General features: G+C 41.2%; 1 protein-coding gene across 4 annotated transcripts in view; it reads right to left on the reverse strand.

The window, feature by feature from the left end:
• The window catches only part of PLB1 (phospholipase B1), an 84,757-nt gene that overhangs the window by 58,153 nt on the left and 7,202 nt on the right, over positions 1 to 19,402 (reverse strand). For all 4 annotated transcript variants that reach the window (XM_017744831.1, XM_008641746.2, XM_017744829.1 and 1 more), the window contains exons 2-14: positions 17,129 to 17,166; positions 15,963 to 16,026; positions 15,423 to 15,481; positions 13,958 to 13,989; positions 13,034 to 13,077; positions 11,998 to 12,082; positions 11,451 to 11,502; positions 10,220 to 10,306; positions 9,673 to 9,735; positions 8,284 to 8,366; positions 5,820 to 5,886; positions 5,061 to 5,165; positions 3,487 to 3,576 (exon numbers count right to left, since the gene is read on the reverse strand). In XM_017744831.1, coding sequence (XP_017600320.1) covers positions 3,487 to 3,576; positions 5,061 to 5,165; positions 5,820 to 5,886; positions 8,284 to 8,366; positions 9,673 to 9,735; positions 10,220 to 10,306; positions 11,451 to 11,502; positions 11,998 to 12,082; positions 13,034 to 13,049 — 648 coding nt within the window. In that variant the 5' untranslated portion in view covers positions 13,050 to 13,077; positions 13,958 to 13,989; positions 15,423 to 15,481; positions 15,963 to 16,026; positions 17,129 to 17,166. The remainder of the gene's footprint in view (positions 1 to 3,486; positions 3,577 to 5,060; positions 5,166 to 5,819; positions 5,887 to 8,283; positions 8,367 to 9,672; positions 9,736 to 10,219; positions 10,307 to 11,450; positions 11,503 to 11,997; positions 12,083 to 13,033; positions 13,078 to 13,957; positions 13,990 to 15,422; positions 15,482 to 15,962; positions 16,027 to 17,128; positions 17,167 to 19,402) is intronic.

Consider the following 19,402-nt stretch of genomic DNA (forward strand, 5'->3'; position numbering starts at 1 on the left):
ATATTCTATTTTGATTGTTCCATCAACAAAAACAATGGGAAAATTCAGAGAAATAGAGAAGAGGCTTACAGAGTTTATATTCTTTGAGAGAAACATTTGAAGAAACAGTCTGCTTTTTTGAGACAGGAGGGGGAAATAAAACAAATTTCCCCAAAATAAGCAAAACAATGAAGCTCAGAGGAAAGATACATTGGGATACTTTCCCATCCTCCTAGGATGAAACAAAGTAGCTATTTAATTCCATTCTTAAAAGAAAATATACTTCCAACACAGAATCATCCCACAAAACATGGGATACCTACAACGTGGTATTTCTTGACCAGAAATTAAGATCAAACAAGTATTAGACACTTGCATGTGTTGGGAGTTGGGTGACAAAAACAAATTTCTCGAGAAGGCAGTAAGTTCCAGCTGGCTCCGCCACCCTGTTCTCCCAGCAAAGACTGACAGCTCCCGTGCAGCTCAGCTGCCCGGTCCTGGTCAGGGAATAGGGCACCAGGGCTGTACGGTGGCCACCAAGCCTCCCCTGAATTGCAGCACATCTGTCATGCAGGCCACTTAGTGTGTGGGTCTGCCCTGGTACTCAGCAGGGTCTGAGGCAGCACAAACCCCTGAACACAGAAGAGAGGCACAGGCAGCCTCCTGCCGCGCTGTTCCCTTGTGGGTTCTTGCCTGGGTTTAGTTTCTCTTTTGGTTGCACGATAGGGTTGGGGTTTATTTCTGTTACACAAAAGAGTGCCAAAAGACAAGAAGCTCTTACTCTTGTGAAGTTTTTTACATACACGAATGGAGCTTTGCCCTCAGATAAATGGCCAGAGGTAAAACTGATTAATTTTGACAAATGCCTATGATCAGGCTCTCTGTGGTAAACATCGAAGCTGTCCAAGTACACAGCCAACCTCTCTCAGCTTTTCCAATGTCATTTAGTTGACTGTTCTCTGGTGTGCTTTGCAATTGCTGATCCTAAAGAGTTGGAAGTGTGCTGGTGAAATATGCAGCCCTGCCTAGGACAAGCCCTTAGGATCTGTTGGCACAGCTCCTTCTCTGCCAGGCTGCAGTGCAGCCCTAAGGCCAACTGCCACTAGATTTTCAAGGTTTTGCCCTTTGGCCAATAAGCAGGTAATTATTCCAGGAAAACCAACCTGGCAGAGAGCAGAAGGGAAACCTCTGAATGCAGTTTTATTCTGCTGTGTTTTCTGCAAGCCAACTGATTTCCTATCAGCTCCCAAGACTGCGTTAATAGGTTGTTTTTTTCTTAGTTTTTAAAGAAGTCAGCATAAACTGTTGGCTGGATTTCCCAGTAGAACTGGAGTGACCTTTATGAGGTGTGGACACCTGCTAGTCCTTTTTATGCTGAACTTGTCTTTCATATCTGCCTTTACATTGTGGCAGAATACAGGCAGACAAGACAATCACAGGCAGACAAAGAAACAACCCTGAAAGGCCCCTTTCTGATGACTGCCAGATGTACCATGAAAACTCCACTAAATCAAAGAGAAGTCAGGAAAAAAGATGGCAAAACGAGTTGAGGGGAATGTTACCATTCCTGCAATCTTTCTTCAAACCAGTGGCAAGATGTGGTTTTGCCACATTTTGCTCTTCCTCCAGATTACCTAGGCTGTTCCCTCACACTGAGAAAAAGCACTGAAATAAAACGAAGTAGGTATTTGTCTCCTTTATGACAATGTTTTGGTCCTGGTGGCTCCCCAGCATGCTCACCACCCAAGTCTGGGTAACTGGCCCTGCTGCAGCCAGCCTTAAAAGCACAGCCTCGTTTTGCTTATGGTTTTTCATCTCTGCTGTTTCCACAAAATGCTCCTGGGAATTAGAGTGACAAGAAAAGGGTAACATGCCATTGAATGGGTTGCTCAAGAACAGAGCACAGGAGGACAAATAAAGTCTGTGCAGAAAAGGTTAAGAGACAGAAGAATGAAAGAGAGGGCATCTATTTTATCATGGAAGAACTGAGGTAGAACTGTGACATCATCACAAGGAATATCACAGATAACAGCAAAGGAGATAACAGCATGGCTGTACCAAGGTTACCACTGCAACATCTTACCAATTTTACCTCCTTGCCTCCTACTAACTAACTAAAGTCATACTAACTTTAACTAAAAGATAATGTATTTTATTAAAGTGACTGCATTGTTCTTCTAGATATATCATCTGGTGGAAGAGAAGCCTCTTTCTGCAAATTCTGCTTCTTTAAATGATCAGGGCTACAACAGCATTATTACTGCTTGAATTAGCATAAAAGAAAACAAGAACATGCCAATATGTATGAATTTATGTTAAAATGTGGTTTATGAAAAGGTGGTTGCAGTATAGACATCTTCTCCTTCATGCTTAGGATAATTTGGACAGACACAGGAATAACAGGTACTCTCCAAAGAAAACCTTATTAACACATGGACTGCAAAACAAGAAAAAAGTATTTTATATTTTATCTAACTTAATTGGCCATGGAATGTTCTTCATAATTAAAAAAGAGATTGCATGTGCTCTCTAAGGTTACTAGAAAAAGAAACAGGAAACATTGAAAGTTTTAAAAAAGAAACAGTAAAATCAACATTTTGTCTAAAACAATGGATGTAAGGGCATATCCAAACAGTAACATCCTGCTTCGTTCCGTCGAGTCCAAACCCACATGCCTGCTTTTTTGTCTCATTCATATTGAAAAGCAGCTCACATTTCTTCACTTGCCCCTATCATCAACTTTAAAATGCAAACTCCTCCAGCTGTACATGCATCCACTCAGTCTCACACACACAAATGCTGTGTGTCAGCAGCTCAAGCCTGCAGTGGGAAACAGCCCCCTACAGAACACTGGTCATAGTGTTCAAAGTCAAGTGGGTCAGAGAGTCCACATTTCTTTCAGACAACCTCTCTCACCTAATAGAAGACACAATTTGCTGGCTTTCCTCAGCTGAATAGGACATCCAGCTCTTGAGGATGTAACAAGAGCTCCTCAAGGTTGTCTATCACCTTTTCACTATGAGCAACAGCAGCAGAAAGATGATGGTTAAGGAGGAGACAGAGGTCTGAGACTCATTAGTAAGAATGGTGGGGGGATACAGGATAGAGGACAGAGTAGACAGGAGTATAATTGCTATAATCTCAGGTTAGGACAAGCCTCAGTCACCCAGTGCTGGGCTGTCAAAGAGGTACGATTAGCAAAAAAAGGACCTGTCACAGCTCATTTATTCCGCGAAGCTTCCCAAAGGGCTACTTTGAAAACCTTTCTAAAAAGTCCTTGGTAGAAAATAGCAGCCAATGAACAGAATGAGATTTGTCTTGGAAGTGTGGGGCATTTAGCATTATTCAAGAGCAATCTCCCTGCACAGCTGAAGATAGCAGTCATGGGATAATTGTTATATTCTTCCTTCCCCTCCCCCTTTGCTACTCAAAGCCTGGCTTGTGCAGGGTTGCTACCAGGCATCCGTGGCAAGTTCAGCAAGAAACAGTCTCTGTGGTACTGCTTACCATGTTGTTCCAGAGGCCCACAGCCACAAAAAGATAATCTTCCAGAATTTCCACTTCTGTCTTTGATGTGGTAATCAAACCATCCTTGCCCTGAAAGAGAAAGTACTTTGAGCATCATAAAATAATTAAGAGTATGGAAAGATGTGATATTCAGTCACAAAAGTTCTCAATCTATAAAAAAATATTCATATCCACAAGAAAATCAATCTTTGGTATTCTCACAGAGCCACTTGCCATTGATCCCAGTTACTACTGGTGTGTCAAGACAGAAAGATGCTGTTTCTGTAAATGATTGTTGCACATCAACCGGAGAAGAAGAGCAGAGCAACAGCACAGCATGATCGCAGTAGTGACACACAGTAGAGCAGGAAGACACAGGTGTGAACACATGAATCATTTGGAATAATGATTCCAAACAACACTTCTTCTAGCCAAAACATGCATTTAAAGATTAGAAACACGCAGAATTTGTCTTAAGAGAGCATGCTGAATTTTAAATGAAATGTAACTGTTGGAAGAGTTTGGAAGGTTACACATGGTGGCTTGCAGGCATACCACAAATCATACGAAATAGAGAATCTATCTATGACATATGATGGCATTCAAAGAAATAACAGAGCAAATTACTGACATAAAAAGTAATGCCATGAAAGTTAGAAGTCTGCTATTTGCATATGGACAAGCCATCAACAAAAAAAAAAGCCTGGCAAAAGATGACCTCAGAAGCAACAAGATGATTTTGCAACATAGCAGACACTGCTCTTCCTGGAAGAAAAATTTCTTCTCCCAGTTCACTTTGTTCTGATACTGAGCTGAGGGGAGCAATGGAATTACCTCAAATTCATGGAGCTATTATGATGCTCAGAAACCAGACCATGACTCACTACCAACCTATTTTACAAAAAAACCACCTAATGTGTTGGATTTTGATACCTCGCTCCAAGTGAGCCATTCTCGAAAAAGTAAGACTCTCCCTCTTCATTGCCAGATCTTAGACAACCTTGACCTTTGAACTTCCCTTTAAAATCACTTAGGACAAAACCATGCCTGACATTGTAGGCAAGCCCATCTTCATTCCCTACTGGCTACACCAGGAAATATTAATTCCCAAGTTCCCAGACTCATTGCAGGGAAATAACCATACTTTCCAATATAGTTTACAAACACCTTTATCTTTTGTCCCTCTAACTCTCAAATACTTCACATTACCCACTTTTTGCCTTTGTTGTCAAACACATTGAGCATAATCAGGGATGAATATGGTGATGACTACAAAGATATGGACAAATCAGCAGCACTGACAGTTTCCACACTTGTGACCTTAGGTGCAGAGGTGTCATAGCTTGATTTATCCAGGCGCATAGCATCCAAAACACAGGACCTCTGACTGGTGCTGTTTAAATCAAGTTCCACTCTCAGAACTTCTATGTCTGATCCTGAGGTGTGTTCTTCCTGTGCCTGACTATCCTTGTCTTCCAGCATTACACAGCCTAGGACAGGAAAGCCTGCTGAATATTGCACTCAGTCTCAGCAGACACAAACCAGAAAGAATGCAGCAGCTTGAGTTTACTCACCAGTCTGAGCAGCAGATTTCTTTCTTGGAGAGAAGGCTGAAGAACAACAGTGAAGTCATCCTTTTGATCAAAACTCTCAGACTCCAGCAGTTTTTCCAAAGCATCCTAAGTAGACAACCATTTAATGGGATAAGTATTATCAGGTAGAGAGTGTAATGTATGTGTGATTCGTCAGGGCTTAAAGTAAATTAAAATTATCCCCATTCCTAATAAACCACAGAAATAAAATTGTGTAATTCAGAACAAAGACAGTAATTACATGAAATCTTGTTACACAACAACTGGAAAATCCTTGTAGCTATAAGAAAGATGGTTTACCATCATTTTCTTTGAAAGGGAGGCAAGCTTAGCAAGGCAATGAAACGTCATGTTTATTGCCACCCTGGCACGTTTAAAAGAAACTCTAGCACAACTGTCTTTGTCTTAACAGAAGGTTTCCCTCTTCTAAATCATGTGGCATTTTACTGGGCAAGATGGATCATTTCTCTGATGGGATACAAAAAATCCTAGGTTGCCAAAAGTTATATAGACATTTAAAACTTCAAGAGATACTAAGATCACTCAGGTATAGAGAGAACCTATTGTCAATATTCCTGAGGTAAGAAATGGGATCAGGATTGCTATGGATATGTGACAGAAAGGCTGTCACTCAACTTCCTCACTGCTATCCCTCCCTTAACTCCTTGCTTCAGGCCAATCTGGAAAATGAATAGAGATGTCTAGCAATATGAGAGCCAAACAACACCAAAGATACCATACCTGATAGGACCACCTCAGTATGTTATCACCTAATGCAGAGCAACTGAGCTGATTCCTGCCTGGATTGCTGCAGAAAAGAGTTAAAAACATGAAAGACATTATGAACTTTTGATAAACAAGGTGGATGGCATGACTTCTTCTGAGCCACTGACAAGCACATGCTAAAGACTAAATTGTTTTATGGGTAGAAAAGGCTACATGGAACATGCTAATTTTTGATATAAACATAGAATGATATATATTCCCATATCCAGAGCTTTGTATCTCTTTTTGATTTGAAAGCCTAGTCAGTTGACAACTACGCCAGACTTAGATTAGCACAGGATCTCACAAGCTAGCAACATGCTCAAGCCTAAAATAGCAGCTGCACTGGTTTTCAAACATCTCCCTTTCTGCAGTCACACAGGAAAATTGAACAAACTCAAAATACATCCACAGGAACTTTTTCTTTAGTATTTGGCATGAAGACCTGCACCTAGAAACGTGGATGGAAGCTGCAGAAGGTTATACATGCTAAAGGATGACTGGCACAGTCAGATTTCTGACCTGCAAGGTGAGATGTGTATACTGCATATTTTTGAGGCTAGCTGGAGAACTCTGGGAGTTCCCAAAGCTGTAGACAGGAACAATATAAGATACACAAAAGATTAGTCAGGTTCCAGCAAAGATATACTCCCTTGAAATTTCCTAGATGGACTGGAATCTGAGAAAGTTTCTGGGGGGTTTGCAGATACAAGCAGTAAGTATGTGTCAGGATCCTTTTCACAGAGCTCTAGCTAAATCCATAAAACAAGAGTTTTCTGATGAAGTGCTATTATCACTGCTGGTGAGTGAAAGAAATATGAACTCAGGACCAGAATCTTACCCAAGCCTAACAAAAGAACCTCATAAAATACATGAAGAGAGTTACATGCCTAAAGATAGGGTTCATGCACTACTTCTAGTGCAGATGCTTCTAGTTAGTAAGAAATTAGTAAAGGAGGGACCTTTAAATCCCCATTATGTCCCAAACTTCAATGCCTAAAGTTCAGTACTGACATGGGACTGAAACTGTCAACCACTATTATCCTCTTTGACTCTTGAAATTTCACATTTTGGTATGGATTTATATTTTTCTCTCAGAGCACACCTCATAATGACAACTTAGTAACCAAATGCTGGAGGTCCTTATCTGGGAGAGGACCTGGGCCTTAGGCTGTCTAACAAGCAGTAAAGTCCGAGACTTGCAAACTTGTGGAACCATTCAACCAGATAAACACAGCTATGAGAGCATGCTGACAATAAGAAAGCAAATTGCCTTAAGTACAAAAGGAAATATAAAAATTCCTCAGAGGAAAAGAAAAATAGATCTATTTAATTTTATTTTTTAAGGTCTTTTATATACGGTAAGGCCCATATTCCTAAACGCATCTTTTCCATATTTCTCACATTTTTCCCCTTCGTGTTCGTGCAGGAGAAATAAGCTAGAGTGCCCCATGCAGTTGCTTTTGACAAGGAAAGCTTCTCCTCTGCTTGTATTTGTTAAGCACATGGTTACATAGCAGCCAGACCTCTTCCCCTCTTCCATCAGAACGTCTCCAAGGTTATGTACTTGCAAAGCTTGTGAAACGCTTCAGGATGACTATATTAGTACATATGGTGTCCTATGCCATGAGCGCAGGGAAAAAAAATTACTGTGGAGTAAGATGGAGTGTAATCTCACCAGCTGTAAACTACTCCATCATAACTGCTCATGTGCACACTCCTACTCCATACTAAATCGGGACACAAACTACTCACACTTTTGTTACAAAGTACGAAGAAAGACAGATAAATAGATGCAGTTACCATAAGGAACTGGCAGCTTGGATGTTTTCTACCCTGCATACCCTAAGCCCAAGTAGTATCTTTCCAATAGCCTAATAACGTCCTTTAAAATCAGTTACCCATTTTGTGAACACTGATATGTAGAAACTTAAACTTTTGAAGCTTTTGACTTGAGAGTTGCAAAACAAAAGTATCACTGAATAAAAAACTGGGGGCAGCTAGACCATGCAATCTTGTGGCCACAATCTCAGCGCTGGGTCTGGCTGGGATGGAGTTAACTTCCCTCATAGCAGCCCATATGGTGCTGTGTTTTGGATTTGTGGCTAAAACTGTTGATAACAAACCAGTGCTCTGGATCTTGGTGAACAGTGCCTGTACAGTGTTGAGGCTTTCTCTTTTTCCCGCACTCTGACCCCATATTTAAATACGCTGTCCAATATGACAGGATTAAAAGCACTAGCTTCCTAGTAAAAATATATCTTTCAGAGAGAGTATATCAGAAACAAAGCAAAGACTTAAAATCTTTTACATACTTTTGTATTAAGGGCAGAAAAACAGTTCAGAAGATTGTGGCTCAGTCATAAAGTCAATGCATATACATAGCTGTTTGTTGAACACCAGCAGGAGACAGCGACAAGAAGTTAAAGAAACCTGTTACCTGACATTACTGTAATTTTGGCATGAGAGAGAGGCAGTTGTGAGCTCAGTGGAATCCACTAGATTTACGAAGGCCTTGGGAACCTGAAGTAATAAAGTAAAAAGTATTCATGCTAGATTTGCAATTAAAGATCAGCAAGCAGCAATTATGGCAAACTACATCTACAACCTCACATGTATTACCTCTGGCCTGGGATTCTGCCTACATAAAATCAATGATCTAAGTCTTTGGCAATTCTGTCCTGAACCCTGCTCCTATATAGGCCTGCTATGTAGTATCATCATTTATCAAGTACTTGTGACCGTGATTTCTTGACTGAGACACAGCAATTCATTTTACATAACCAGAATGGCCACCAGCCAATTCAATTGAACTCAAATGAACTTGGAACTACTGTTTTTGTGGTAACAGAGCAATGCAAAGCTGGGGACGAAACATCCTGTGTAACAGCACAAGCACTCATGCAACCCACCACACCTCTCCCCCATGCAGAAAGCAGCTTTTCATTTACATAATGACATATCACTTTTACAAGTGCACATAAACAGATTCTGGAAATAATAGTGGAGAGAATCTGAAGAGAATGTGGGGGTGGAACTTCCCCCAAACACAACATTTGTCGAAGTCAGTTGGAGAAAAACGAGTGGTTATGGCCTGATGCAACTGAACCGTAGCAGGTTTAGAATATGCTGTAGGCCTTCAATGCAGCAAAACAAAATTATTGGAAGATGCTATTGAAATAATTCAGTTAAACGGTTTATAGTCTGCTTTAGTAGTAATCTATCCTCATCTAGTCTACCATTCACAAGGCACAACACAGAACACTTCCCAGAAACCATCCTGGATAAGCAGATAATTCTTAGCTCAGCCAGATAGAAAACCTTTATAAAGGCTGAGATTTTAAAATGAACACAAAATAGGAAAGAAGATCTATGATACATATTTTAGTGGGTGTTTTCCCTGGTCTGTAAAGGTCATCACCAGTTAGTTAGCAGCCTGTACACTGCCTAGGTGTTCCACACCAGTAATTAGATACCAGTTACTTTCACCAACAGCCCTGTTAAACATGACTTTCAGACCTAGACAGATGTACTCCAATTTTCACAGAAATCATTTTTAAAAAACCCAAAGACTGAGTGATTATCTTGTGAGAGATTATCTTGTGTTGCAAAACAGAGCAGTTACCCATCCATCCTTTCTGTTTGCATGCATCAGCTTTTTAAAAGCAGGAGTAAAGCACTTATTGAAAACATTCGGAGCCAGTGGGTTGAAGTCAATGAGACTGGTGTTCTAAGCCATGTGAAGAGTGGTACAAGCCCTAGTCTAGAAAGGGAGACTGGAAAAATACACAAAGGATTCAGCTATTCAGGGCTGATGAATACGTCTTACCTTCTCATACAAAAAATCCAAGACAGCTGTAAGTTTTTCCAGGTTTTCTGATATGCAGTCCTTCTGCAAATGAGACAAAAAATGCCATCAAAACTACTAGAAAAACCAGTTATCCATTTCCTAGAAGTCACAAACCCTGTGTATTGAGCTGTGTACAGAAGGGTTATTAAGAACCACTCTCTTCTAAATTCAGCCTTAGCCAGCAACAAGTAAATAGCATGGGAACTAGTCTTGTAATTTAGCTGCCTATAAATAGACAACTTGACATATATTGAAAAAAAGACAGGGATAGGGAAGAAAAGTATCTTTATACTTGAGGTGGAAAACAGTTGTTCCACTAAGACATTTCAGACTAGCGACGGCAAATAAGGCACAGATGTTTATAAATACAAAACACATCATGTGCCAGGAGCTTACATCACTGGATAGAGGTGCCCCAACATCCCAGACTTAACTATGCCTTTGGTTCACTGTGGCAGAGAGCAGAGCATGGGAAAATGTCTGAACTACCTGCCTTGACTGTGAAACCACCCCACAAAGTGCTTACCAGTTGTGTGGGAGCATAGGAGGAACATGGGGTTTCCGCACTAAAAAACACTGTGATCAGTTTCCAATCATTTTGGAAATCCGTCATCTGGGAGAAAAAAATAAAGGAATAGGATGATAGGTGATCTATTTGCTGTTTTCCTTTCTCACACACAATTTGCTATGGCTTCAAAACCAGTGAGACCAAGCAGCAGTCCATGGCCCAGCCCTGGCCACCGTGATCCCTTCCATTTGACAAGCCACCCAGCTTTTCCCTAGAGGAGACAGCAAATGGGTGGTTAGGCATCAAGTGCTGCAATTAAAGCTGAACACACACCTACAAAAAGCTCAGGATAGAGCCTGGAATTGCTGCTGCTGTAGGAGACTATTGGAAAAGACAGGCATGGACAGCTCAGCACAGAACTTGATGCTGCCTCTTTCCATCACTGTTGCATCTTGCCAACAGGATTACTGTACATGAACTGCTGAGAAGCAGTCACACCAGTGGGACAAAGACTGGAATAAAAAATCTGAGAGCTAGAGCCCTGCTCAGCTGTGCTATGTTTATTAGGCAATGCTCAACAATCCTGAAGAGCCTTGGTGAGAAGCACAAACATGCATGCTAAATCCCTACAGAGTAAAGAGGCAGCATCAGAATTGCCTTGGCAATTACATTTTCCCATTATTTCAAGACTATTTTACAAAATAACATGCCTCATGGTTAAGAATAAAGGAGAAATGAATGCTTAAAGCTCCAGGATGGGACCTAAAAAGCACTCAGCCATGAGAGAGCATTCAAGCTCTCACCAGCATCAGCCAAAGCATATCTAGGTCTTTATTGTCCTTTTTGAAAATATGTTCCCAAAAGACCAAAAGGAACTGAAGAGACAAATACTGAGAATTATTATTTTGGGTTGGCTTCTCAGAAATACTGGCACAGTTACAGAGTGTAGCTAGCAGAAATCTCACATCTTTAGCCAACAGAAAGCAAACATATTGGCTTCCCTACCAAGCTCTTCAGCCGCTTTCACAAAAGTAAAAAAAGGTGGGATACTTTCAGAACAAAACTCTGCACTTGAAAGGCACAGAATTGATTCTTATTTACAACAGAAAGACCAAAGTCCGTTAACCTCAAGAAATGGCATTTTCTGTTTTGAAAAGATTTTTGAGTGCTGTTTAAAGTATTAAACCACTTTTCTGCCTCTTTCTGCTTCAACACCATGCTTTCTGAATTGTCCTTGCTTTAAACAAACCTGATTCTCTTTCATGAGCTCCACTATTTCTTCAGCTTGATGCAGGAGGTCTCTGAAAAGCAGAAAGGAAAAGAGAAATTATGAAGGCGTCAGTAAGGTTAAAGCTTTGGCTGATTTTTAGCATTGAATCAAACAACATTTGAGGATTCAGGTTGGATTAATCTTTTCTCTCCTAAATGTGTTAAGATTAGACAATTGACTGTGCTACCCAGAGAGCTTTGGGTGATTAGTTCATATTCAGCTCTCTGACTTTCAGACATGTGCACTTAGATGAAAACAGCAGCTTAGTAGGCACATCTCAACTTCTACTTGAGCCAAAAGTTTGTTTTGCAGCTATAAAGAGACCTGACGTTAACGCAGGTGATCAGACCCCAAAGCTGGGCTTTGTTCCTCCTGATTCCAAGAGGTGCCAACTGAGCCACAATGGCAGCCTCTGGCAGTACTGAGCATATTCTGTGCCCAGTGAAGTGCTCCAGAATCAAAGACTTCCATCCTCCCCGTCGCCAGCTGGACATCAGCAGCCCAGCCAAAAGCCCCTCAGACTCACCTGGCTTGACTGCCTGGTGTTGCTCCTGCCGTGCCAGGCGGAGGGGACAGATGCAGGACCGAGGGGTTGAAGGTGCTAATGAGAGCTGAATGACACACACAGGTTAGGCCATTTCTGCATCCAACAGGCTGCTACTCTGCTGATTCATTAAACACAACGGAACTAAAACAGCCAGAACATGTAAAATCTGAGCACCTCCTGGCAAGCATGAGAGGTATGCCCAAGCCCCTCTGCAGCTATTCTTCTTGGTTTTGTTCCTTACCTTCTGAAGTGAAGGCTTGATGTCTGAGTTTGCCTCCAGACTCAGGTCAAAAACCTCCATCCCCATCTCACGTCAGCCACAAGTAGTGAGGCAGGCTTAAATAGAGGTAGCTGTAGAAATGAAGCTACTGGGAAGGGCTACCCAGGGAGACTCATGAAACACCAACGAGTTGCCATGTTTTAAACCCCTTTTACAGGGAAATGGACATGACACCAAGGAGCTAAGATATTAGGAAGATGATTTGGATGGGAGGACCCTGGAGCTGTATTTTACACAGCATTTCAGTGGGCATGAAAGTTTTACTTGCAATGCCCTTTAAGCAAGTAAAGGCTGCCTTCAAAGACAGCCAATAGACAATGAATTCACAGATGTGGTGCATCTATGGCAGCCCCAGCATAAATCCTAAGCACATGGCAGTTCTGGGCAGGCAAACCCACACAAGAGCTCACCAGGCCAGCATGGGCCGCAAGCACACACCAGCAGAGACTGTGGAGCAGGTAGAAATAACAGGCCAAAAAACCCTGTTGGGCATTTAAGAATCTTGCAGCCATCTGTCACACCCCTTCTTCACTGCCTTTTGTCTGCCCAGACAGTCTCTTTAAAGCCAGCACAATAACCCAAGCTGGCTGTACTCATGTCCCCAGGTACACCCCCCCTCAGGCTTCCTTTACACCCCTGTGCTGCACCTGCTCAGCAGCCCAGCAGAGCCCTGGAGCTCCTGCCAGCAAGCTGTTAAATTCATTTCTGAAGTTTTAGTGTGACAGCAAGACACACCTGCTAAAGTTGCCATGCTTACTTCAAGGAAGTTCTTTCCTGTGCTATAGAAAGAGAAAACAGGAAGTTTCTGTTACTCTAATTCTCAAAGAAAAATTATATTACATCACAGCCACAAATTCTTATCAGTTATGCTGCATCTCAGAATGTAAATTCATGGCAGCTGCTGCAAGTAAGAATGGGGCCTTTCTTTCCCCAAAACTGTCATGTCATCAGCTACTGCTGAGTAAGAACACAGTCTCTCATCTCAATTTTTTCTGTCTCTGTACCCTCTGCATGTTGCAGTACTTGTGCTTGCTTATACACAGGTATAAGTGATGCAGGGGCCTCTCCGTGTATACCCACATACAAGTGCACACAGATGTTTATGCAACCATTAAAGAAACTTAGTCTCTTAAAGTTTATCTGTGCAGTGCTAAATCCTCATCTGGAACGCTATGACTCAAAAGATCTGCACAGACTTGCAACTACAAGGTTTGGCCATGTGTTCACTCACTGAACTAGATCTTCTGAAGGGGCATGGAAGAAGGAAACGGGGTAAAGCTTGTCCATTGAAGCACTGGGAATCAGCCAAGCAGAGGAAAGGGTATCTGGATTACTGTGTTCTTTCCTAGCTCTGATAAATCCCTCATTTCTTGTCTCTAACTAGTGAATTATGATGATTACTACCTAGGATTTATCATGCAATAATGATTCTTTATCAATGGTATTGCAACCCTAAGGTAATTATAAATGCTGCCTAAGTACAAAAAATTTCTATTACCTAAGACCAGGGAAAGTTACAGTGTCTCAAAATACTTTCCATTTTACATAAGCTTTCTCCTCCTCCCTATAGAACAATAAAAAATATTGCTTGGGCATAATTCCTGCACCGTGATAGTATAGAGGTTGGGATAATGAAACTTATAAAAGCTAACTTGTTACCTTTGGAGTAAATCCTCACCAGATTCTGGTGTCTGTGAACAAAGAAGAAATAAGAATAAAATTAAGCAAAGCATAAACTAGACCTACATATGTTGTTCCCCTACCATATTCCACTCCTGTTAGAGACAGTACTGTTTTCTACATACTCTTCTCCATTGTGTTGTAATCACTCACAGATTTAAGTTATTTTCCAGAACTTCTCTATTACAGTGCATTTTCATAGTCTGGTAATCCTTTCTTAGTTACTGCTTTCATTAATGATTTTTTTTCACATATGGCGTAAAATAAAATTTGACTAGTTGAAATCAAATTCCATAAAATGAAATGCTGTTCTAGACCAGCTTTCTCTGGATCTACTCCTACTCCTTTCCAACAAGGGACATGACCTGAAGTCATTTAGATAATTTACATAGATGGCACTCAGACAGAAGAGTGTCTGTTAACAAGAAAGAACATCAATAGAGGAACTTCACTGATTTCAGAGAGTTTGAAGAGGTGACAGTGACAGAGATGTTTGCTCTAGGAAAGCAAACATTCCTTAAAAGATCACTTACATGTTTTCCTATGACACCCCCACAAGCAACAAAGACACCAGCACAAAGAAGACTTGCTCTAAAGGGCCATGTATCTGATATGGGTGAAGCACCTTTGCATTCAGGACAATAAATTTTTCAAAAGAAAAGGTACTCGCAAGGAGTCCAGAAGTGCTGATTTTCTAAAGGAAAAGTATGATGTCTTGCTGGATACCATCTCAAATCTGAAAGTTGCTTTGTAATAAGGGAGACTCTACCCCATTATTCACAGTTACAGCTTCTCCAATGGCTATCAATTTTTGCTCTAGAGGCATTTCTACACTTCCTCAAAGCTTGAGAATTGTGGTTAAATGCTTCTAATTCAGCCTCAAATCTATTTCAGATATCCACTTCCAACTATTAAGACAAATAAAGATCATCCAAATCTGACTATATTATTACAGGCAGGAGAACTTTACCCACTGATCTATACATCAGAAGCATATCTTTGGGATCCTTGTAGACCTCCTGCCTTCTAGGTAAGAAACCAGTCTCTACAGAAAACACTTAATGAAGTGGAAAATCTACTGCATTTCTCAATAATTTGTATTTGTTCCAGTTTGAATTTTCCCAGCATCTTCTTCCAGTTATTCAATCTGTTATGCTCATTGTTAGGAAATCTAACGTGCTCTAATCAAATATCATGGTTCTCTGCAAGAGCACTGTGATCACATTTCCTCCTGCACAAAGTCAGCTGGCTATTTTTAGACTCAGGGTATACTGCAACACTGAACAGCAGGTACTTCCAGTCATTTTGTCACCAGAATTCTTTGATGCTTGTGGAAAGATTCAAGTCCTGAACAGCCTGAGACCCCAAACTACATCATCAGCTGACTTCATCATCACAACGGAGGAAATGGGTCACGCTCAGCACATTTCCTGCCTGTACTTACTCTTTGCAAACTTCCTATTGAAGTGACTGCTTTAATGTCAGCCGGCCTTAGAGCATGAACTGCAGAAAATTAAAAGACTTCAGGTTACAAAAGACCCCAAAACAGTAACCCTAACAGAAAGTTACATTCAGCAGTACATTAAAACATAACAAAGTCGTCTAAAATGTAAGAAGTCTATACTGATGGCTTTGATTGGAGGTTTTAAATAAGTCAGAAAGGATGGGAAACTTTACTCAGGTGTTCAGTAAATACTTTGGGTGTTTAGAGGCACTGATATGCTGAACTATCAAGCAAGAAAAGATCAAAAAACACTTCTGGGAATGATCGAAGTAATAGTGGCATCCCCAATTAGCAGCTGAAGAAACAAAGGTAGAAAAGTAATCATGAATGGAACAAAAACCTAAGGAGTTTGTAGAGCCTAGCTCCACTTCAGTCAATCCCACACATATGCATCTCTGCAAACATCTGATTTCTGCCCCAGCCCATTCTCAAACAATTTTGGGAGGGAAAGCCTCTGCGGAGACAATATCAAACACAAACCTGAAGATGAAGGGGTCTCAGGGAACACCACCTGCTCACATGAAAACTGCAATCTTCTTAGAGCCTTTGAGATAAACAAATAAATACGATTGATTGCTTAGACCTAACAAGGAAATTTGTGGAATGAGGGGTCCTATGGGCTCCATTCTCACACAGGACCAAGATTCTACTCACGTAAACAATTTCACAGAACGATTACACCTCTGTTAGAAATACATGGGAACACAGATATGGACAGCTGTGTTTTCAATTAACTCTTCCAGAACATGATATTTTCTGCTCAGTTTTCTTACTGATTGCCATAGAACTGGGCCTGAGCAAATGGTGAAATGTGCTGAATACATCCTGTTACATCCATTGCTGCAGTGACTGCTTAATCTGGAAGAGGTCATAAGGACAGCTACTGCAGGCATCTCTGTGTGCCAAGGGGCATCTGACTGACATAGCAAAATGTTACATCTCCAGTATGCAACAGGAAAGGCAGAATGAACCAGTTCTGGCTCCTTAGCAACACCTGGCCAGGTGATCAGAGGATGTGAGTTATTCACTCAGTGTGAGAGAGAGCTCAGTACCAGCAGGAACATTGTTTAATGCCATCCTATATCCTTACAGTAGGCACAGCCCTTCACTGAGTGCTTTAAAGGGGCATAAAAGGCAATCCTCACCTCCTCAGGAGGTGGCAAGGAGTTCCCTCATTGCAATGACCATGAGTGGCTGGCTGACCATCACCAGTACCTAAAGGTGAAATCTGTATAATGACAAGGGCCACCATGGTCCACATACATTCCCTAGAGCCCAGCTGGAGGACTTTAATGGTGCAGACCCTTTGCACTGTTATAAAGCAAAGAAGAGTTTAATCCTGTGTTTCTAAAAGAGCAACAGAGCATCTAGGAACAAGTGCTAACCACAAAAGACCTACGAACAGGATATGCAACCTAATAACAAGCACTGCTCGGAGAAAACCTCATTTCCTGATTACATTCTGTAATCTTGCAGCTGCACTATCACATTGCCGACTCATTGGCTTTGCATTTCTTCTTTGCAGAAGCAGTTTAGAGCAAAAAGCTGTATTCTTTCTACTGCTTGCCTCAGAGGAAGCAACAGCCTGATAGGTAATGATGGGTATTGAAAACAGGAAAAAAACCAAAGCTGTACTCATACTTTACCTCTAGTTCCCCATATTCTTCCAGATCATCTGCATTACCTTAAAAACATTAAAAAAATGGTTATGCTATTTTTTTTTTACCTTAGATAAAAAAAAGCTTCATAAGACTCAATATACCTAAAAGCACAGAATCTGGAGAGGAGGCACCTTTCTCATCTGCCCTGCTTTCCAAAGATGAGGCTCATCCCAACAACCAAATCATTTTCTTTGATTTTGCTACACTAGAATAAGCTTTTAGTTATTATAAACAGGTGACATCTGTTGAAATCACTGGAATTTATAGGAATAGGTGATGAACTTCGTGCAGATCCCCTCAAACAACTCCATTCTCCACAGGTCTTCTCTACCTGTTTTCCTCTTCAGCACATTTCATATACTGCTATAGTCTTATTTTGTCCAAATTTAGAGTAATTTGAACAGGTACAAGGTGAAACTCCTTAGAAAGGAGCAATTCACGTTAATCTGCATCTTCCACAGTCAGGGAGCAGCATGACACTGTTGTGAGTTTGCCATAGCAATACAGAAACAGCTGCAATTTCTTCTCTTAATAGAGTGTTGGCAGACAAAATAGCCTGTGGAGCCAGGAGTCAGGCCTGTAGCTGTTTCCTGTTAAGGAAGAATTATTCTCTTTCCTTGAGCATACACCTGGATTTATACAAACAGATTTTGGTTTATTCTAAAATTTCCACAAAGCCTAGGTCAGCTGAACTTCAAAGCACTCTCTCAGCTGTTCTTGCTTGCCACACCGAAGCCATCAGCACCCAGCAAGTCTTATACAGTATTTTAAAAATTGTCCTTTAAGAGTCAGGAGCTATTTTTGGAATATTTAGCCCTTCTGAGTACTTCTGGCTTGTACACCTTTCTTTCCATGTCAATGACAGAGTAAGAGCTGAGCCGGCTCAGCCCAGCAGGTGAGACATCCTTGGGTGTTGGGCAGCCAGCGGTGCTCATGCTGCAAGGAGATGTGCCTGGCATGAGCAGGGGGCACTGGGCAGCCTCTGGGGACATGGGCACCTGTGCATACAGGTCAGTGAGGTGACACAGAACCACTACTGCCCCCCATGACCACCTCAGCCTGTCACCTGTGCCACACTACATGACCTTACTCAGTAGCTGTCAGCAACTTCCACATGCGGTTTTTTCCCCTACTTGGATTTCAGCCATGAGCTTCTTGCAAATTTATATTATTTTTACATTACTTCGTAGAAGGTTGAAACAGCTTCCTGGCTGTTGTGTGACATATTTTTAAAATTTCTGCCTGTTCAATCTGTGGTTTTTGATGATGCTTTAACTCAAGGCAATAACCAGAACCCCAACTCTGTTTGGGTTCCTGGAGGCACAAGCAATGAGGGACTTGTCTGGATCACATAAATCTACTGCAGAAACTCAGTATCTGAGAATTTTAACACTAATTTCAACTATATTTGAGAATAGTTCCTTAGGTTACATTGAGAGAGAAAGAGGATCCAATCCCAGTTTCCAGGATTCAGGGAGTTGGAGGAACAGTTATAATGTGTCAGACTGAAAGTCTATCTAATCTGGGATTTTACCTCTGACAATACCCAAATACAGATGGTTAGGCAAAGAACAAGGAAAATACAGTTATACTTCCATGTTCTACCCACCCAACTATCCATACTATTGTGCTCCTTGAGCAAGCAATTACTTAATGTTGAAGAACTCCCTGACATCTTTCTTCCATGGATTTGCCTATTTGTTTTTCTAATACTTTCACAACTTCTGGCTTCCCCCAAGTCCTGCGGCAAAAGGGGCTTCATCATTTAACTGCATGTTGAAAAGAAGTACTCCTCATTTGTTAATGACCTGATTGTTTCCTTGTTGCTCTTATAAAGAGTAGTCATTCCCTTGTTTCTGCAAAATTTGCCATTTTGCATGTGCCTGTATGTCTTTATAATATACTTATCCCTGCTTTTTCCAGGCTGAAGAGTCAGTTTCCTTGATCTCATGTCGAAGCTGTTTCATAAGCCTGACTACTCTCCCCCTCTACCCTCCTCCTAGATTTTACCACATCTTTTTTGAGAGGAAAAATCCAGATGCCTGTCAAGATGCAGGTGAACTGTGGCCCTGTACACAGCAGCAGCAACATGGTTTTTATGCTGTTCTCTCGCTAACTCCTGAATTAATTTCTCTCTGTCACTAGCACTGATGTCTTCAGACAATTGTGTTCTGAGGTCAAGCAGTATCTATTTAGAGTTCACCATAGTGTACACATAGATAAGAGTAATATACAAGGGGAAAACTTAGTTTAAGTTTT

This window comes from Corvus brachyrhynchos, unplaced genomic scaffold, assembly GCF_000691975.1.
Source record: "Corvus brachyrhynchos isolate BGI_N302 unplaced genomic scaffold, ASM69197v1 scaffold258, whole genome shotgun sequence".
Classification (NCBI taxonomy): domain Eukaryota; kingdom Metazoa; phylum Chordata; class Aves; order Passeriformes; family Corvidae; genus Corvus; species Corvus brachyrhynchos.